This window comes from Lethenteron reissneri, chromosome 25 (genome assembly GCF_015708825.2).
Source record: "Lethenteron reissneri isolate LAM-NWPU_2019-01 chromosome 25, ASM1570882v1, whole genome shotgun sequence".
NCBI classification, from domain to species: domain Eukaryota; kingdom Metazoa; phylum Chordata; class Hyperoartia; order Petromyzontiformes; family Petromyzontidae; genus Lethenteron; species Lethenteron reissneri.
In genome coordinates, this window is record NC_083803.1 from 2,980,777 (window position 1) to 3,002,243 (window position 21,467).

At 42.2% G+C, this 21,467-nt stretch overlaps 1 protein-coding gene across 1 annotated transcript; it reads left to right on the plus strand.

Annotated features, from left to right (window-relative positions):
• Positions 1–5,026: 5,026 nt before the first annotated feature.
• On the plus strand, positions 5,027–21,122 carry LOC133347025 (serine/threonine-protein phosphatase 2A 56 kDa regulatory subunit epsilon isoform-like). The gene is made up of 13 exons (XM_061558912.1): positions 5,027–5,313; positions 10,441–10,637; positions 15,060–15,161; positions 15,499–15,591; positions 16,302–16,432; positions 16,629–16,688; positions 16,939–17,047; positions 17,204–17,257; positions 17,671–17,721; positions 18,500–18,619; positions 19,049–19,176; positions 19,269–19,370; positions 19,909–21,122. Exons 1-13 carry the CDS (start codon positions 5,172–5,174, stop codon positions 20,003–20,005), a joined length of 1,386 nt encoding a protein of 461 aa, XP_061414896.1. The 5' UTR covers positions 5,027–5,171; the 3' UTR covers positions 20,006–21,122.
• Positions 21,123–21,467: the final 345 nt, after the last annotated feature.

A 21,467-nucleotide genomic window follows, 5' to 3' on the forward strand; every position in this document is an offset into this window, starting at 1 on the left:
TTAAGAATGCGGTTGGAATTGAATAGGATGGGCCATATAATTCCTCTGACCAGAGCCATTGCCAGCCACATTACTGACTTGATATCTTATGCTGCTAAGAATCCACGATGTGGGTACTGCTTTCTGTAGCTTTAAGACCCCCGACTCCATAGGTAGACGTGCGACCTTTAACCGTGCAAACGACCCTCTCTGCCTAGGCATCGTCCACATAACTTTCAGCCAGACCACTCAGTTTACGTAAGCATTCACTTCTTCTCCACTTGGCTGTGACCCATACAGCTGACAACCTACATGTGTGTGTCCCGGGAGTTGTCCTTTCAACTCTTTCCACTGTGCGTGTGTACAGCTCTCCTTCCGCTGTATATGGTAGTCATGTACTGTATACAACTCTATTTCCCCTGTGCCTGCATGTTTTGCGAGTGTGTATAGTTGATGAGTATTAGGGTTATGGGGTTGTTGATTTAATGGACAACTCCACCCAAGTTTCGCTTAGCAAATAAATACACGTTTGCAAGGAGATAGTTTTTGTTAAAAAAAAAACTAAGTAGACAATTTCACTAATTTCTATATCTGTACTCCACGTATAAAATAAAAGTGTTTTTACACTTTTAATAGGTCAATTCATATAGGTCACAGTGTTAAGGGGTCACTGTTGTGAACTATGATTAGGTGCTACTTGGATGCTGATTCGAGGTGGTGGTGAATTCTGCTAAACGGGCGCGGCACGGGCTAGAGAAGAGATGGAGTGATGTGGTACAGGAGGATGTGGAGCTGATTGGACTTGCCGATGACTGGTACCAGCGGTATCAAGATCGGCCTCTGTGGAGGAGGCTCGTGAAAGACGCTGCTGGGCAGTTGGAGGCAGTTGCCCTCCAATAACAACGGAGGGCGGAGGAGCTACGCTCACAACAACGAGCAGAGCGCCGGGTGCTAAATTACAGCAAGTTGGCACAGTAGGGGGCACAGGTGGTGCATCAGCCAGTCATCTCAGTCAGTTGACCAGTGGCACCTGGGTCTGCCCCGTGACCTCCTGCCAGCTGGCGTTCGACACTTCACGTGGCCTCAAGGTGCACATGGCCTGGCACAAGCGTCGTGGTGACGTCACCGCCACTTAGTGGCGAATGGCGGTTGTTGGTGAATTCTGCATGCAGCTCTCTCCGAGTCGGCGTACAACAAGTCTGCGATGGCACACAGAATGGTCGTCCTGTGGATGTCCTGTCGTAGTAAACGACCATAGAAAAAGAACGAGCAAAATATGATGTTTAATTTCAGTAATGTACACGCACCACTACAGGCATGATTTGATTAACATTCTGATGCAGTATAATTAGAAAGCGACCGAGTGACGAGCTGTGTATATACTACCCAATTAAAGCCATCACCTGAGCTGCTAAAAATATAAATTGCATGTCCAGTTCAAAGGCATGCTTACCGTGCTAGAAAAATTATGATATGCCTATCTTATCAAAGTGTCGGTTGTGGAAGTTGAGGTACATTGTGTGTGTGTGTAATACCAAATGGTTTATCTTTCATGCGAGGGAGTGATATAGAAAAAAACGTGAATATGATGGAACACCTAAACTGTCACATATTATTAAAATTATTAATTATGGACATCACCTACATTTGGATTATGTGTTCTTACTGCTTTCCATTTACGGTAATCACATTTTAGATGAGTATTTTAAAAGGTCACCTATTTAAGAAACATTTTGTCTGAACGTACATTATTGCAATTAGTATGCACAATTAAATAATCGATTTCAGTTTAATCTAGCTGTGCATTAATTAATACTGCGTCACATTCATATACTGTAACCTCACAAAATAACATTGCACAAGTCAAAAAGGGCAGGCACTCATAAACAATCTACAATCCCGTTTGCTAGATCACGAATTGAAAGATGAAAGAGAAGTTGCTTAATCAGGCGACAAGCTGGGAAGAGTGGGCATTTACTCACATCCGTCACCCTTAAACTGCCAGAGCTGCTGCCAGCGTAGGGGGCATTTGTGCCTGACCGGGCACACATTGAGCGCTCTGATTAGTGCCGGCTCGCAGTTGAGGGCAGTTTATCTGAGGCCACCTACGGTATGGAAATTTACCCAGGCAATATTGACCGTTGAGAAAAGTGGACTCGGCCAGGACACATTGTTTCTAGATTTGAAGCTTTTGTGACTGCAAGGATTCATACTCTTAGGTTTTTTCGGTAAAGTCACGTAGGTAATAAATAAATAATAAAAGATACATAATTGAAGAAATAATAGAAATAAAATAATAAATCACGACGTTTAGGAGGCAACAAGTCTTTACTTGATACAGCAATCGTGCTGTGACGATTCCACCTGAAGATGGAAGCTTGTGTTGCCTCCGAAACGTCGTGATTTATTATTTTATTTCTTCTATTATTTCTTCTATTTTTAGAATGTATCTTTTATTATTTATTTACCTACGTGACTTTACCGAAAAAACCTAAGAGTAGGACACATTGTTGCAAAAGGATAATGAATGGGGGATAAGAGTGGTGATGGAATGGTAGCCAATTGAGGGCACATGCCAACGACGATGATGATGAAATCAGCCCATGTGCACGAGTGAGATGGATGGCGTCATCGCAGGACCGTGTGGGATGGCAACATCGTGCCTTCGTACAGCAATAGACACCACCTGACACAAACCGTGTCTCACGCATTTATGGCTTTGTCATTTGTCCCATGCTGAAAACCAAATTTCACACATTTCCTGGATGAGGAAAACGCTGGTGCGACGAGTCGCCAAGCGCAGCCCCGCTACCAATTGACAGCTCTTCCTCTCTTGAGGCATCCTTTTAAAAAAAGAAAATCTGCTCTCACGCAGACATTGCCCAATCGCACGCCCCCTACCGGCCAGGCTCACGCACTGGCCGTGTCTTGTCGTGAGAGTGGCGTTCTTTATTCACCGACAGAACGCGCTCAAGCCTGCAGGGTGCATCCCACCCCCAGCGCGCCCATCACTCACACACACACCAGCCCAGCACCGAGCACCTTCTCAATCCAGCGTAGACGACAAAGACTCCCTCGTGTAGCCGCAACAGACTGTTGGGGCAAGTGATATGGGCGAGCACCTATGAAGGCCGGCACGGTACACGAAGGGGTGGGTGGCCAGCACTACGCCCGACCGCCTTTGTCTCCCTATGGCGATGTTTATATACCACATCAGGTACTCATTTGAGACTGAGTCGACCAAGGCGAGGTCCCGGACCAGTTCAGATTGGCCGTGAGTGGGAATTGAACCGCTCCCCCGCTACACCCAGCATTCAACACTCCAGTACACACAGAACCTCGCACTGATCCCACACCCTACATCATAACCACACACCCCACTCTGACCCCACACCCTGACCACACACCCTACACCCTGAACCGACTACCTGACCCTGCACTTGACCCCCACCCCTACACCTGACCGCACACACTGCACCCTACCCCAACCGCATCCTTGACCCCACTGCGCTAGACCCCCCTTGCACTCTGACCCCACTGCACTCTAATCCCACTGCACCTGACCCTGCACTTGACCCCCACCCCTACACCTGACCGCACACACTGCACCCTACCCCAACCGCATCCTTGACCCCACTGCGCTAGACCCCCTTTGCACTCTGGCCCCACTGCACCCTGACCCCCCCACCCTGATCCCACCGCACCCTGTCCCCACTGCTTCCTGACCCCACTGCGCCCTGACTCCACTGCTCCCTGACCCCCCACCCCACCCTGACCCCACCCCACCATGACCCCCACCGCACCCTGACCCCTCCGCACCATGACCCCCACCACACCCTGACCCCCCCCCCACCTGACCCCACCTCAACCTGATCTCACTGAACTCTGACCCCACTGCACCCTGACCCCACTGCACCCTAACCCCCCACCCCACCATGACCCCCACCGCACCCTGACCCCCCCCCCCCCACCTGACCCAACCTGATCTCATTGAACTCTGACCCCACTGCACCCTGACCCCACCGCACCCTGACCCCCCCCCCACCCTCGCACCCCAGAGCCAGGTTTTCGCGGCTCCCTTTAACGCGTGACGTCACGCCGCGTGGCGCGGGCCAATGGGCGCGCGGCGTTGGGCGTCACGTGAGAGACGCGGGCGGCCCGCAGCGGCTCGCGGGAGTCCCGGGCCCGCGAGTGGCGACGCCGCCGCCACCAGCGCCACTGACGCCGCTCATTTTATTTTCTCTCCTCGCGTTCTTGTCGAGGTTCTTCGTAGCCTTAGGGGTAGTGGGGCCCGCGTGCGTTAAGTTGGTTCGTGTGTATATACACTGTGTGTGTGTATAAATATTGTTTTGTAATCGTAGCGAGGCGCGATGCGCGTGCGGACGAAGCGGCGATCGGGAGACGCGGGGGAGGAGAAGTGACACGAAATTAGGACTCGAAACGTCAACATCATCACCACCATCATCATCACCAGCAGCAGCTACACGTTATTACCTACCCCATATCGTAATCAGTAGCAGCAGCAGCAGCATTATCAACACCGGCAGCGTTACTGTCAGCAAACATCACCCTCCGTATCGAAACCATTGATAACATTAACACCATCAACCACAGCATCGACAAGAATCCTCCCCCCTTCATTAAAAAAAAACAACCCCCAGCATCACTCGTAACCGCTCTTAATAATCCTATTCGGCACCACCATCAACATTACCGCCACTTGCTCTTCCTCCTCAACAACATCATCTGTGCATCTTAGCATCCTCGTGGTGTCACCTCGGCTTCTATTCGCGCTCAATTCCCTTTCATTAAGCTCCTCCCTAACCATCTTCACCCACCATCACCACCTCCCTCGCCATCACGCCGACGCTTCATGCAGCGTGGGCCCCGCTCCCCACAACCAAACGACGACCCTCACCTTAATCGACGTGGGGGGACGGCCACTGAAGGAGGCTCTTTGGGGCCGGGGAGGTTCGAGGTAGTGGGGGGCTGAGCGTGGTGGTGGTGTTGGTAGTCGGCGTGGTGGTGGTATTGGGTGGGTTGGGGTGGTGCGGGTTGGTGTGAATCTTGAGCGGGAAGCTCCCGAGAAGAGAGGCTGCTTGCAGGGCTCGAGCAGGCGGGAGGCCGGGCCCCCGAAGGCCGCAGAGGGGTGGTTGCAGGAGGAGGAGGGGGGGGAGAGGAGGAGGAGGAAAATGGCAGCGACGGCGGCCGAGAAGGTGGACGGCTTCAGCAGGAAGTCTCTGCGCCGTGGTGGGCGCCACAAACGCTCGCAGGGATCCTCACAGTTCCGCACCTTCTGTCTCGTCGAGCTCACGCCGTTGCCGCACCTCAAAGGTAACAACCCAACACCATACACCACCACCACCACACACCACCACACACACACACCGCACCACCACAGCAGCTCCCGATGGCGGATGGGAGGGCCCTTCAATTCGGGCTCGCTCTCCTGCGTGTGTGGTCGCTCGCAGCGTTTGATTGAAGATGTCGATCGGTGTTTTTTTTTTTTTAAACAGGTGGATAATGTGGGTGAAGGTGTCACTAGACACTCGTATGCAGTCCTTCCATTTATTGCATTCACAAACCCCCTTATCCCACCATCATCCTATGATACCTTACCCGACATTTAATCTCACCCCGTCTCTTTTCATTCCATCCTTTCTGTTCATCCCACTGTTCGAGCGATCCTTTATGCCACCTAACCTTCTTGCTTAGCCCTTCTCATCCTGTCCAGCTCCTTAATCCTATCATACCTTCACAGATCCTTAATCTCTCACCCTGTCCGCTATTGTCACCCGATCGTGCTTGGTCATTCGTCCGTGCCACTAACTCGTCACTCGCACCTGAATGCTGCCGTTCTGATCCCTTACACGAGTGAGTCCGTGGCCCACCGAGATGCGTTTCAGACCCGGTCAGGGTCCAATACTGTGACTACGCACTCGTTCTTGAGCCCGTCATTCACTATATTCTGCACACACACATTAAATAAGACTCGTGTAGAACTTACGGAGACGTACGTGCTTGATTGACGGCGATGTAGTAGTAGTGTACGTTTTGAGAATAAAGCCATGGCCTTCTCACATTGTTGATGTGTAACGTGCATAAACGTGACCAATGTAGTGTGAACCAAAATGGCCATGCTTATCTGTCCTTTGTAATGATATAAGTATACTGGGAATCTTCGAATTCCAAAAGCCCAAAGAATAATGCTTGTAACATTCAAAAGCATCGTGCTGAATGTAAATGATCCTACTGTATACACGAACATTCTAAAAATGTGTTAATTGAAAGAGTAACTGAATATCCTATTAACATAACTGCACATGAATGCATTATCACGAATGAGCATATTAACTGCTGGTGGTTTATATAGTTTAGTGCAGCTATACCGACATAGACTGCACATTGGAAGAAGAGCTGACCAGATTGCTATTCAGTAGTTCATTACCCATGCCAAGATATCTTTGGTTTCACAATTGTCTGCCATAAGTGTTTTAATTTTCGTGGCATGAGTTTGGAAATATTGATAGGAACTGTTGACTTCTTTTATGGTTATGGTACATTGGGATTTTGTAAAATGAGTTACATTTGACACATCTTTGGAAGAGCATATTCCTCAATTGAATGGTGTTGGAATGTTTATCACCCACAAAGCTTGTAGTCACATTAAATGTACTACTGTATCTGTTTTATGTCAATATTGAAATGGCTAAAATGTTTATCTGTCAGAATTTGTTTGCTTAACAGGTCACAACATTATTTTTAGAACACTGCAGTTGTGCATTCTAACCTGTAAAGGCCCTTGCCCTGGGGCAGCCGTGCCCCAAAAGCGAGTCCAGACCAGCAGCATTGCGATTGTCATGCTCCACTCACGGCGTGTACCATCACCTCCTTTATTATTGTGTTTACAAAGATTATTTTTCATGCTTTTAATGTTTGGTAGTTTTGTTGAACAGGGACGGTTCAGCGATGCGTTTTCTTTGGAAACGTATCTTAATTTTAAATGCCCTATGCTTTTTAGCATGCAGTTTTCATAATAACTAATACTGTACCTACATTGAGGTACAGTATTGGGAATGTGCACTGGACTGTAAATATGCAGCTGCAGTCAGTATGCATACGTTTTGACTCTTTTGTGAAACATCAAACAAGAGAAAAGTTTCTGTTTCAATGGTCTGTTCATGTTGGCTGCCATAGACGTCTTATCAAAAGTATGTAATACGAAATATTTTATTTTTGTTTCCTGTCCAATGAACGGCATACTTTTAATATGCGCTGCAGTTTTGGGTTAACCGGTGCTGACATAAACATTTTGGTATAAATAAAATGCATCCAACAGGCAGTTGCACGTACTGTATGTGTCATTAGCAGTGTGTAGTCAAAATAGTGAGTTACTGAAAAAGCGTGGGTATTATTTCCATTCCATTGTGTGGAAAAATCTAAAATCTTAGCAGCTATGTTTATTAAACGGAGACCTTGTCATGGAGTCATGCTTTTGACCCATTTGTGACCTTGCTGGTGCCCAAACATACACTGTAATGACAGAGCCCATCCTTAAATGAGCAGCAGTTAAGGTGCTACTGCTTTTTATCAAGTGCTGCTTTTGGTCAGCAGTACACAGTCTAGGCCTGTACACAATGTAATTTCCCACCCTAACATGCCCAGTGTTCCGTAATGCTGGGTCAAGTGTGTCAATGAAACATTTATCCTACTAATGAGTCCATTTTTATTGAGTGAATTACAGAATTAAACCATTTGAATTTTTCGTGATTTAATTTATCTTATGCAAAAACCAAGGCTGTCTTGAGACAAAATGCTAATTTTAGTATTATTCTCTTGAGAGTTAATTTACACTGAGACCCACTTTTTGAGCACAGGTTCAGAAAGATATATTGTCAGTATAAATAGTCAATTACACCACTTTTGATTATGCTAACCATAATATTTACTCTAATATTTGGAAGGCGTTAATGTCAAACTGCTATAAATTAAATAACACCTTGACCTGCCATTGTGAATTTCAGTCATTGGCTAGCTTCAGCGACTCGTACACGAGCTGCCAACATGAATGTTCATTACCGCTGTGGCAACTCGCATGCAATGCGAGTGGTGTAATGTCCGTGGGTTTTTATGTCAGATTCTGGTAAACTAGATAAAGCAGAACATTGTTGCCTGTACACATTTTTGGAATATTACTTTTATAACTGATGGTTATAGATGATATTTTATTTAATAACCAAACATGTAGGAAATATTGTATGAATTCCAAATAATAAAGAATACTACGAAGGAGCTTCAACTGTTGCAGTTATGGTATATTTTACCTGTATCTGTTCATGTGATTGAGGTACGCTAGTTGGGATGCACAACTAGCATGCAGGAGCTTTTGCAGTGTGGTATTGACTGCAGAATATGGTCACTTGTGGCCAAGTGCGTTAGCCATGATAGGCTGTATTTTATAACTGTATTGTGGTAATAGCAAAACAGAAATTCAAGTATTAAACATGCTAATTCAAAATATGGAGTGGTGGCCCAATGGTTAATGCACTGCACTATGAATACTGTTTCCTGAGGTTGATTCCCACCCAAGTCAGTGGTGTGATATTTGAACCAGATTACGGCCCCCTTCACGAGCTGGAAATGGCCAACGTGGTTAAGTACGATCAAACGACCCGCAATACCTACATGGCCTTTATCCATTGGATTGACAAGGACAGTGGATTGACAAGGAATACATAATTACTTAATTGTCTTTTTTAACACGTTCAGTATTGTCCAACTGTGAATGGGTGTTGTTTGAATGTGGGCTATACTTGACTAATTTCCTGTAGGTTTCAATTGTTCTAAACAAGGGCTCTTAAGATATTGCTCTGAAAAATTATAGTGGTAGGAAATGGTGAAGTGTGCAAGTGGCAGGTTGGGAAGCTTGTGGACAACATGCCAAGAAGAAGGCATGTTTATGCACTTTCCTGGGTCAAAGTGTTTATTTATAATAAAGGTTTTTTTGGGTTCGATCTACGTGTTAAACCAAAGTGTTTAATGTTTGCTCTCATAACTAAAGAGCTCCATAGACATCTAAACAAACACCACCCATTATGATATGCAAACCTCCCTTTACAAATTTCTAAAAGTTAAGTAGCTAATCTTGTAAATCAAGAGATGTGTTGTCCAATGGAATCATGTAATGTACCACAAATAATAGATCTGTAATGTGGTGCCAGAAAGATGTGGCACTAATTGAGCATATTGGCACAAGACAGGAAAGTGGAATAAATCACGAAAAGTGCAGTGGACACTCACGGGATATCTGCCCATGGATTGTGATGGTGGTGATGAATGTGTACATGTAAATATACTGCTGGATAAGAGCTCCTTGCTTTGGGGTGTTTAGACCATACTTCACCACACCGGTCATTGGTGATGACAGCAGGGAGCATATAATTACAGCACAACTACCTGTTCATGCAAAAAGTGTGATAACCAACGTGACAAGTGGATTACTAGTGTGTGCACTGTGATTTGCTTGTGTACAACAATTCATTTGTTACTGGCCTTTGAATGTAATTAATAAATACAAATGTAGTATCTTGGAATGTTTTAGTGTAATTCCATCCTTTTAATGTCTCATGGATGTTTCATTTACAAATGAGAGATTTTGTTTTGTAGTTATATTTGGGAATTATGATGTCATTTTTGTTGCTTTGCGAATTATCCTCATAGATTTATGTATTTTACAGTTGTATGCATTGTCAAGGTTAATTGATGGGACTAAAAGGTATTGAGTTAAATAATGCATTTATGTTACTTGGTTTAGAATTGCCCACTAAGTTGAGGGAAAATATTGCGTTGTTTAATGTTTGTTGTGACATCATTACCAGCTGATACCTATTTGAACATGAACAAGCCTTGGTGTGTGGATGGAATGCTTCTATGCAATTTCCTAAATATTGGGAAAATACTTAGATTTTTTTTACATAATGCTTTAATTGCTGTTTATGCATATTGTTCACATGAGCTTTGTTGACATCTACTTTGAGATTTTGTTGCCAACACAATGTTTTGGCTTAGATCGCGTAAATATGTTTTGGGCTACGTTTTTTGATTAGTAATTACAAGTGTTGCACTCTGTGAGACATGTCTCAATGGTACTTACCTGGGTATAAATAAAATAAGCCATAAGTGTTTAAACAGGGCAATAACACGAAAATGCACGTATTTTGATTTGTGGTGTAAAATAAAGCATTCAAGGCTTGCCAATATTTACACAATAAATAGACAATGTGCTTAAGAACGTTGCAAATTTTACAATTGTGTTTTGTAGATTGCATGTGCTGAGATGTTTAATAACCTTACTCATGTTCTTTTCATTGTAATTCTGTCGTTTTCTCATTTGACGCGAGTGTGTACATTTTGATAGTGTAATCACGAGTCTTTGATAACGTGTTCTGATTATGGCTGCAGATGTGGCAGCCTTGGAACAGCCGGAGCTGTTTGTGAAGAAGCTGCAGCAGTGCTGTGTCATCTTTGACTTCATGGACTCAGTGTCAGATCTCAAAGGCAAGGAGATTAAACGGGCGGCTCTCAATGAGCTGGTGGACTACATCACCACAGGCCGGGGCATCCTTACGGAGGCCGTCTACCCAGACATGGTCCGCATGGTAAGGGGCAATTGTATTCTCATTAGTATTATGCAGATATGTGTAGATGTGCACAGTTTTAAGTGCAGCATATAAGTCCATGACATTTTCTGATAAACTGTTCACCATACCTACATGTCGATTATTTTTGAGCGAATTATACCTTTTTTGTCTTGGTCATTGATTTTTCTCATGAATTCTATAACATCTTATGCTCGAAAGTACAAAATTCTATTCCATTGACCCCATCATTCACCGGTCTTTTTAAAGACATTGCGTGCAACCTACAGCACATTACAGGACATGTGTAAATATGGAAACCTACTGTGGTGAGGTGAGAAATCCTTCCTTAACCTCTGACATTTCTTATTATAATGTTCAGGTCCTATTCAAATATAATGCATGTATTTATTTCATAAGCATCTAAATTAAAATGCAGCTCACGACGCTGTACAAATAGGGGACATCTTAGCAGCAAGGGAAATATAATCGGCGGTAGGAGGCTGCAAGACAGAAAGGTGGCATGTCATAGAGATATATATCATAGGCAGACAAGAACAGGAAGATCTTGAACCTGGATTTAAATAAGAAGGATTATGATGCAGTGTTAGGCCAGGAGGAGGGAGTTTCAGCCTGAGGGCAGCAGAGCAGACGAAGTGATATCCCATTCTGGGCATTAACTAGCAGACCAAAGGGCTTCTTAAGAGATTAAAATTATTTGAGAGGGGATACAAGTGAAGGATCTTGTATATTTTGAGGAACATGGGAATTAGAGTGATGTGATGTCATTTACAGGTGTGCGTAAGGAGTTAGCCACTTTCTGGATCAATTGGAGTTTGCAGATTAGGGATTTGGGGAGGCCGTGAATGAGGGGTTACAATTATCAAGACAACAGGTGATGATGGCATGGATAACTGTCGCATCAGTAGATATGATGAGGAAGTGAGCTGTGCGGGAGATATTGCATAATTGTAGGTTGTAGTTCGCACAAAGGTCAAATATATGAGAGGTCAAGGATAACGCAATGGTTTTGCACACTTTGCAACCGCGTCCGAGTTAACCAAGAGCATACTATAGCTTCATTCTGAGTGAATGTATTTGAATATTTCTCGAGTATGGATGTATTTACTAGTGTGATCATCAGTTTGGTGGAAAATGTTTGAGTCAATCCAAAATGAGACTGTATCAAGGCACAATAAACAAGTAGACGGTGAGTAGAGAAGTGAGTGGGGATGTATAGCTGTGTATTTTCTGCATATAATTATTGGTTAGTGTGACATTTGGAGGTAAGTTGTCCAACAGGAGGAGGTAGATTGATATAGTAGCTTTTGCTAAATCTGTGTTCATCCAGTGCGACAGTTAACCTAACTTCTCTCACCATCTATCTTTTCATCATAATTTAATTATTGACCTTTATACAACTGAATTTAGAAAACCACAGGAAACTGCGATGTGGCAGTTGCTGCAGTTTCCCAAATCAGTAGTATAGTTTGTTGTGTGCTGGGTGCTATGTGTAACTGATCATCCAAGTTCTTGTTTCTTTCGGTAAAGTCACGTAGAAGGGAAGTAATAAAATAATAAAAATAAAACATAATAAAACAATTCTCACAGAATGAGACACTACCAAACTAGGAGCTTATATATAAGCTCCTAGTTTGGTAGTGTCTCATTCTTCACCTGAAGACGGCTGCTTGCGTTGTAGCCGAAACGTCGTGAGAATTGTTTTATTATGTTTTATTTTTATTATTTTATTACTTCCCTTCTACGTGACTTTACCGAAAGAAACAAGAAGATGAATCCCTGCAGTCACGAAAGCTTTAAATCGAAATTTGATCATCCAAGGTCTATGGATTGGGTTCTAATAGGGAGCAACATGCAATGGCAGAGCCAGGATTTTCAGGTAGGGGGGGCAACCTCTCCAGGAATGAAAAATGATAGGAGTTGTTCGTAAGTAAGGACTTGTCCATTGCTTTTTATTCGACGCGTTTTCGGCAATGGCGCAGACATCGTTCGAGGGTCGAATTCGAACCGTGTGTGGTCGGCATCGTGCTCGCTGAAGGTATGCCTTCAGGGAAGTCGTGTACTGTACGTAACTACGCAGAATTCTGTGAGTCACTTATAACTGCTGTGCTGTTACTTATTGCAATTATAGACTCGGACTATTGTCTTATCATCTCATAGAGTCCCTGGCACGTAATAATATGCTACACCGTGGCAGTGGGGGTTGCAAAATGCCGATTTATTACTAGCGGGAAGTACCTGGCGTTGACCGGGCGAAAAATATATTACAAAACTTCTCTTAAAAACCTTACATTTACATACACAGATACTAAGCTATTGTGAAAGCCCGGTGGCCCGTTTGTCCATTCCTCCTCCAACAAAATTATAAGAGGCTTGCAGAAGTCCAAAAAGTAATAGAAAATGGGGGGTAAATAGTTGATCTAAAAGGTTTCCAAAAATTGTCAACACCCCCCCCCCCCAAAAATATATTTACCCCCGCATAGGTAAAAATACCTACACACCCTACATACAACAGAGTAAGTAGTATCTATTGACTCTGTAGTTGTATCTACTGACTACAGTAGCATCTACTGAGCCAGTAGTAGCTGACTGTATAGTAGTATGTACTGTCTGTAGCAGTATTTACTGACCTTAGTGGTATGTTATGACTGTTTTAGTATCTACTAACTTTATATAGCAGTATCTACCAACTCGATAGCAGTATCTACTATCACTACAGCGGTGCATACCGACTGTGGTTACCTGTTGTCACTACAGTAGTGCATACCGACTGTGGTGGTACCTGCTATGATTACAGCAGTGCATACTGACTGTGGTGGCACCTGCTATCACTACAGTAGTACATGCTGACTGTGGTGGTACCTGCTATGATTACAGCAGTGCAGACTGTGGTGGGACCTGCTTTCACTACAGCAGTGCATACTGACTGTGGTGGTACCTGTTATCACTACAGTAGTACATGCTGACTCTATAGCAGTATTTATTTATCGACTATATAGCACAAACTACTAACCTGACAGTGGCGTCGTGAGGCCTAGTTCCGTGCAGAGCAGGTACTGCCACAGTCAGTATGCACTGCTGTAGTTAAAGCAGGTACAGCCAAAGTCGTCAATATGCACTGCTGTACTCATTGCAGGTAACACCAAAGTCGGTATGCAATGCTGTAGTCATAGCATGTACCACCACAGTCGGTATGCACTGCTGTAATCATAGCAGGTACCACCACAGTCAGTATGCACTGCTGTAGTGAAAGCATGTACCACCACAGTCTGTATGCACTGCTGTAGTTATAGCAGGATACTACCACAGTCAATATGCACTGGTGTAGTCCTAGCAGGTACCACCACAGTCGGTATGCACTGCTGTAGTGATAGTTGGTACCACCACAGTCGGTATGCACTGCTGTCGTGATAGCTGGTACCACCGCAGTTGGTATGCACTGCTGTAATCATAGCAGGTACCACCACAGTCGGTATGCGCTGCTGTAGTGATAGCAGGTACCACCACAGTCGGTATGCACTGCTGTAGTGATAGTTGGTACCACCACAGTCGGTATGCACTGCTGTCGTGATAGCTGGTACCACCGCAGTTGGTATGCACTGCTGTAATCATAGCAGGTACCACCACAGTCGGTATGCGCTGCTGTAGTGATAGCAGGTACCACCACCGTCGGCATGCACTGCTATAGTGATCGTAGATCCTGCTATCGAGTTGGTAGATTCTACTATGAGTTAGTAGATACTAAAACAGTATATACCACTATGGTTAGTATATACTGCTACAATCAGTAGATAATACTATACAGTCAGTAGATACTGCTATAGAGTTAGTAGTTACTACTCTAGAATCGGTAGATACTACTGTAGGGCCATTAGATACTATTACGGTCAGTATTTACTACAGTCACTAAATACTACTACACAGTAGCTACTGCTGCCTCAGTAGGTACTACTGTACAGTCAGTAGATACAACTACAGAGTAAATAGATACTACTTACTCTATTGTATGCAGGGTGTGTAGGTATATATACCTACGTGGGGGTAAAGATATTTTCTGAGGGGGGGGTCGACAATTTTCGCAAACCTTTTAGATCAACTATTTACCCCCCACTTTCTATAACTTTTTGGATTTCTGCAAGCCTCTTATAATTTTGTTGGTGGATAAACGGACAAACGGCCCACCGGGCTTTCACAATTGCTTGGTATCTGTGTATATATATGTAAGGTTTTTAAGAGTAGTTTTGAAATATATCTTTTGCCCGGGCAACTTCCCGCTAGTCTACATATATAGTATTTTAGGTTGACACCCATATCTTAAACAATCAACTTGTGTGAGAGTACGATGATATGTATAATTTGTGCAGTGCTTTGTGTGATATATATATATACCGAAGTGTAAAACCTGTTTGTCCCTTTAAACAGATTGCTGGTAATATATTCAGAACTTTACCACCAAGTGACAATCCAGAGTTTGATCCTGAGGAAGACGAGCCCACACTGGAGGCTTCGTGGCCACATTTGCAGGTTAATACATGTACATTCATTACTACATGAGAATCATATTTCGATTTAAAGCTTTCGTGACTGCAGGGATTCATCTTCTTCGTTCCTTCGGTAAAGTCACGTAGAAGGGACTTTTCCGAAAGAACCGAGAAGATGATAGTCATACTTTTAACTTTTCTGTTGAATGAGCCATATAACTTGTATTATTCAGATAAACTTTAAGTACAACATGATCCCGATAAGCACTTGACACATAAGGTATGGCATTTCCTCCCCTATAAAAATTTAAAATATTGTCATGTTCATTGAAAACAATAGTTATATCATATAACTCCAACATAAACTTTATCTTTTGCAGATTGTATATGAGATATTCCTCAGATTCTTGGAAAACCAAGAATTTCAACCAAGTATTGCAAAAAAATATATCGATCAAAAGTTCGTATTGCAGGTAAGAAACATTGAGTTTTACAGTATCAGGTGTACGTCGTGTACATCTCATTCATAACAGTTTTGGATTTCCATCGAAAACTGAACACTTCCAACATCTTGTCAATTCCAGATTCATATAACTTGTCCTTTATGTGTCCAATAATATAAGTATGTTAAATCACTGAAAATATGAAAAGAACACTTTTTTTCAAGAGCTGCATCGCTGTTTGATGAATAAAAATTATTTATCTCCTTCCCATAATTAGATACATTGTTACTTGGATTCATAAATTTATTCTAGAGTTGATTATTTTTTTATCTGATTTTAATTGGTATTAGCTGCCTTTATGTCCTGCCTTGTTCTTTCCAATACCCTAAAGGTATTACTCAGATATTATTTGCATAAAGAGTACATATACTCAATGCTTACAACCATGATTCATTCACATATTGTGAGCATAAGAATTCCAAAATGTTACAATCTTAATGCTTACAATCGGAGTGTAATTTCCCACTGAATATATGCTGGGTCGTTTGTGATGGGAGTAGGCATGTGACTAGTAGTTACAGCCATAACAGGAGGCATACTAGATGTGATATAACATGTGCAAAACTATGTTGTGGGTCACCAACCCACGCTGAGCTGAAATTAGGCCCTCTGCATACAATTATTGGTGTGGGTGCTGTTGCGCAGTGTTCACATTGAATGATGTGTGATCTGGCTGGCAGCTTCTGGACCTGTTTGACAGTGAGGACCCCCGTGAGCGGGACTTCCTCAAGACGGTGCTTCACCGCATCTATGGGAAGTTCCTTGGGCTCAGGGCTTTTATTAGGAAACAAATCAACAACATTTTTATAAGGTGAGGCTACTGCTCAACGGTGTTGTAATCCCTGTGTACTCAAATTACATTGTGTAATTGTTCAGTTATCTTTCCCTGTATTCAACTCTTACAAAAATCTTTAACAAACAATTACATTGTGTAATATATTTTTGTTATGTTAATTCCCAAAGCCTTCCAACACTATATTATTGTATTGTTACATTTCCTTTTTCAGGTTTATTTATGAAACTGAACATTTCAATGGTGTTGGAGAGCTCCTAGAAATCTTAGGAAGGTAAGCCTGAATATTAGGTTTTTCCTCTTACAACATCTGATGACAAGTTATTTTTTTTACATTTGGGTATGTTGTAAAGATGGGTCATGTGCTTCCCCAAATATTTTTTGGAAGTGGATAATACAGAAATATAGACGTGCGTTTCAGACAATAAAATAGAGACTGAAAAATGTGACATTTGTTTAGATGAAATAATTTCGTCATTATATTAACACTAAAAGTGCTATTATGGTTTTGTATGATATTTTAGCATAATCAATGGATTTGCCTTGCCACTGAAGGCTGAACACAAGCAGTTCCTCGTCAAAGTCCTTATACCTTTGCACACAGCAAAAGGACTTTCTCTTTTTCATGCACAGGTAAGACAGGATAAATACGCTTTAAAGTTTAAAATGTGTCCTAGCTTTGTTGTGATTACACACTTTGCTCAATTGTTTTGCACACACATTATTGTAAGTGGAGAAGAATATGATGTATCAATTTGTTAATCCATTGATGTTTTTATTTATTTTCAGTTGGCATACTGTGTTGTGCAATTTTTGGAAAAAGATGCCACACTGACAGAGCCAGTAAGTACTGCACAATACTCTTACAAACCTGCTTGGGTGACCAGGCTTTCACTGTTATGGAATTTGTTGAAAGATCACTACCCCTTTTTGTGTTTTTTTTAAGTGTAGTGAGCCCTCTTAGTGCATACTTTTGAGTATAAAGATCCTTTCTGTAAAAGTTTTGGTCTGTATAAATATATATGTATAGTGCTTGTCACACAATGTCAACGTTGATGTTGAATACTTTCCTAAAAAGTAGATGTTGGTGATAAATATTGCTTTCATACAGATACAACGAATGTTACACATTTAAGGATTGAATCTGTTTGTCAACTTTTACGAATGAAATGCTAACTTAGAAATGTGACTAGAGGCCACCTCTACACCCAAACTGTCTCATCCCTCGCATTAACTTGTTGTTATTGATATTTAAGGTAATACGGGGACTGCTCAAGTATTGGCCCAAAACATGCAGTCAGAAGGAGGTGAGATGTGATGCAAACATCCAACTAACAGTTTTAATGTGCACTGCTCATGAAGCTGCAGCTATACTAAACCCACGTGCCACTTGGACAACAATTGTATCTGCATCCTGTAAATGGTTATCAAATAGTGCCAAATTGTTATCTCGCTGGGAATAGAATTACCTATTCCCGTACTTCTGTGAATAAAACAAATATGCCTGTCGGCGATCCGAAATACTATTCTTCCCTGCAAAACGTGGTGTATTGATGTTTTCTAGAGCTGCATGCAAATCGCATTTCGGGTATGAATTGAACGCAGATACGGTGACAGTACGACAAAAGAACTGCTCCATGGAAGCCTCTCTGTTAAAGGGACTGGCTTGATTAAGCACCTTAGCCTTTGCAGCATTTGTGCAGCATTTGGTGCCGTTTTCATCCATCACCCTGCCCTTTCTGCCTCGGTCTACAAATGGCTATCCAATGTCATCTAATTAAAATCTCTGCCTGATGGCGTATGGTCTACTTGACTGTGCCCATGATTTATTTTTGCATACATACGATCTGTACAGTTGTCTTGAGTGCAGGAACTCGTGTCCACAACTATTATCTATTTGGTGAATTTTTTAACTACCGCTCTATGTATTCCTTAACAGCAAAACAGTTACTTCTAACAAGCAAAATTGCAATAATAATGCTAATATGTATCTAATTACAAATACGGGGTAAAATGTGTACGTTATGAGCAGAGCATCTGTCTGTGGGTTCACATTTTCTGATACAAGTGCTGTTTCCTTCCCAGGTAATGTTCCTGGGTGAGGCTGAAGAGATTCTTGATGTAATAGAACCTTCCCAGTTTGTCAAAGTCCAGGAGGCTTTGTTCAAACAAATAGCCAAATGTGTGGCTAGCCCTCATTTTCAGGTAGGTTACTCTCATAAGCAGTTTATATAACATGGGCATCCATTGTGTGCGTATGCTAGAGATCTTTATATTACAATAATGTGGAGGCATTCACCAATACCATGGCTGATTATGAATAATTAAATGAATGTATGTTGAACTTCTTTCGCACCACGTGTCGAAAGCACATGCCTCCCATGGTAGCTGCATTCTATTACCCTGGTTGAAATACACAGGGATATGTGTGCAGAAGTTATGGTACTGCTATGTGTGAAAAGTTCTATTAAAGGTGCTGTTGTAACCACTTAATATGTTGACTGCTAAGTGAATAAAATCACTTTATTTGCTATGGTGCTGCATCCCATGATAAGCACCAGTGGCATGAGTTGCTGGTGTTATTGACCCCTCGGACATTTAACCTTGATGTTCTGATTCATATCGCACTTCTAGGTTGCTGAACGTGCCCTGTACTACTGGAACAATGAGTACATAATGAGCCTCATAGAGGAGAATTCCAATGTGATCCTACCCATCATGTTCCCAAATCTCTACAGGATTTCTAAGGAGCATTGGAACCAGTAAGTTCGATTGGAGAATATCACAATCCTTTTGTTGCTGGTACATTTACAGAGATGGAATACAATTCATTGTGTGTTTTTGTTGTTCCCAGGACAATTGTTGCGCTAGTTTACAACGTCCTGAAGTCCTTCATGGAGATGAATAGCCAGCTGTTCGATGAGCTGACTGCATCTTTCAAGGCCGACCGGCAGCGGTGAGCATCCGGCGACACCAGGGGGCTTTTTACTGTACAACCTCCGTTACCCCAGATTCAGTACTCTCAGTATACCATTCATTTCTGACACCTAGTGGCCACTTTGAGCATTTAAAGATGACGCTTTAGCCTGCTTCATGAGTTTGAAATGTTAGCATTGCATTTGTTAATATTAATTCACTACTTGGTTCTTTCGGTAAAGTCACGTAGAAGGGAAATAATAAAATAATAATAACATAATAAAATACAATTCTCACGACGTTTCGGCCACAACGCAAGCAGCCGTCCTCAGGTGAAGAACAGGGCTGTCGGAAAGACAGCGTCCGAATGACAGCGTCTTTCCGACAGCCCTGTTCTTCACCTGAGGACGGCTGCTTGCGTTGTGGCTAAAACGTCGTGAGAATTGTATTTTATTATGTTTTATTTTTATTATTTTATTATTTCTTCTACGTGACTTTACCGAAAGAACCAGGAAGAAGAATCCCTGCAGTCACGAAAGCTTTAAATCGAAAATTTATTCACTTGTTTTTTTTTATAGTGAAAAGAAGAAGGAGAAGGATCGAGAAGACTTGTGGAAAAAGCTGGAGGAGCTTGAGCTGAGAAATGCTCAAAACAACAAAATACTGTCAAAATGACATTGTGCTTCCCCAACACAGATCGTCGTCGATTTGGTGAAGGTGTAACAGAAGTATTTTATTTGTCCCGAAATAACCAATGTGCTCAATTTCAAAGATAAACTGTACAGAGGATGTAGTCGACTTTCATTTGTTTCCTGTGAATATTATGGAGACGAAGTGTTATATGACATTTGGGGAGTGAAGACTGAGTAGGTCAGCTCATGTTTCACTCATTACGGATGTACTGCTAAGACTAAGGCCGTGGCCATTTGGTGTGAAGAAAAATCAGTATCGTCAATGGGCTTTAAACACCCCTGAATGGATGGTTCCTTAAGAGCATCTGTAATCGGTTGCATAATTCAGTATTGGCAGCTGTTCTGTTGTGCAAGGGACACGACTGAAAGACATTGTATCATTCCATTTTTCTTCTGGCTATGCCAGACTTTATTATCCTCCACCTTCTCGAGGCTGTGTCAGTATTTAGAATCATACTTACAGTTGTCTATTAACTTTAGTACTGCCTTGTAGACAGTAACTTCAGAGGTTGGGTTGGTATCTCCATGTAAAGCAACGATTCTAAATTCTTGTGCACAGCTGCTATTGCTGATACCAGTGTTGTAACTGTACTTTGAACTGTTCATAGTCTAACACTTGGTTTTGTACAGCGTAAAGTAAAAAAATAAATCCTCATGTTTGTAATTAGGGTGGATTATTTTTCAATTTAGAATGTTTTTCAATTGAAGGTTCGTTTGCTTTTAAAATTGAATGTGTATGAATGGATATAATACCTAAATATTCTATCCTTTTTTTTGCTTTGGGGATATATATATAGATTCAAGTAAACCTGTTTCAGAGCTAACATAATGTGTTTACTTTTGGTTTGGATTTATTTTGGACTGGAAGAAAAATCAAATGGTTTTTTTGATATATTTATTTATATTGTGCTGTACTGTAGTGTGTTAGTGGGATGTTCCGGACTGAAGCTTTATATAGACTTGCAACCTGTAGGGAGGGAGAGGGCTCCTGCGCTTTATTTTTGACAAGCAGATTGGTATAAACCAGCATATTCTTAAAAAAAAAACCTGTGTCGTGTTATGCTCTGTATTTTATTTTTAAAAAAAAAATTGTAAAATCTTATCTTGTGGTATTCTCTTTACTGTATTTTTACACGAATAAGCACTGCACTTTCAACATTTAAAAATACCTGTGCCATCATTTTGTGAGAAAATGACATGAACAGGTTTTGTAAAAAAAAATCCCACCTAGACCTGTGTGTTTTGAGGCTGTGCAAGACATACGGTGAGATTCAAGTGTGGTGTCACTCCGCTGAGGTGTCAACTTTTGTGGGACATTCAATACAGTGCAATCATGCGTTTACCTTTAAAGGCTTTTAAAATCACAATGACGTCTTCATAACTGTTGGACAACCGTTGCTGCACACAGTGTAGATGCGTGTCTTCAATACACGAGATATATTATT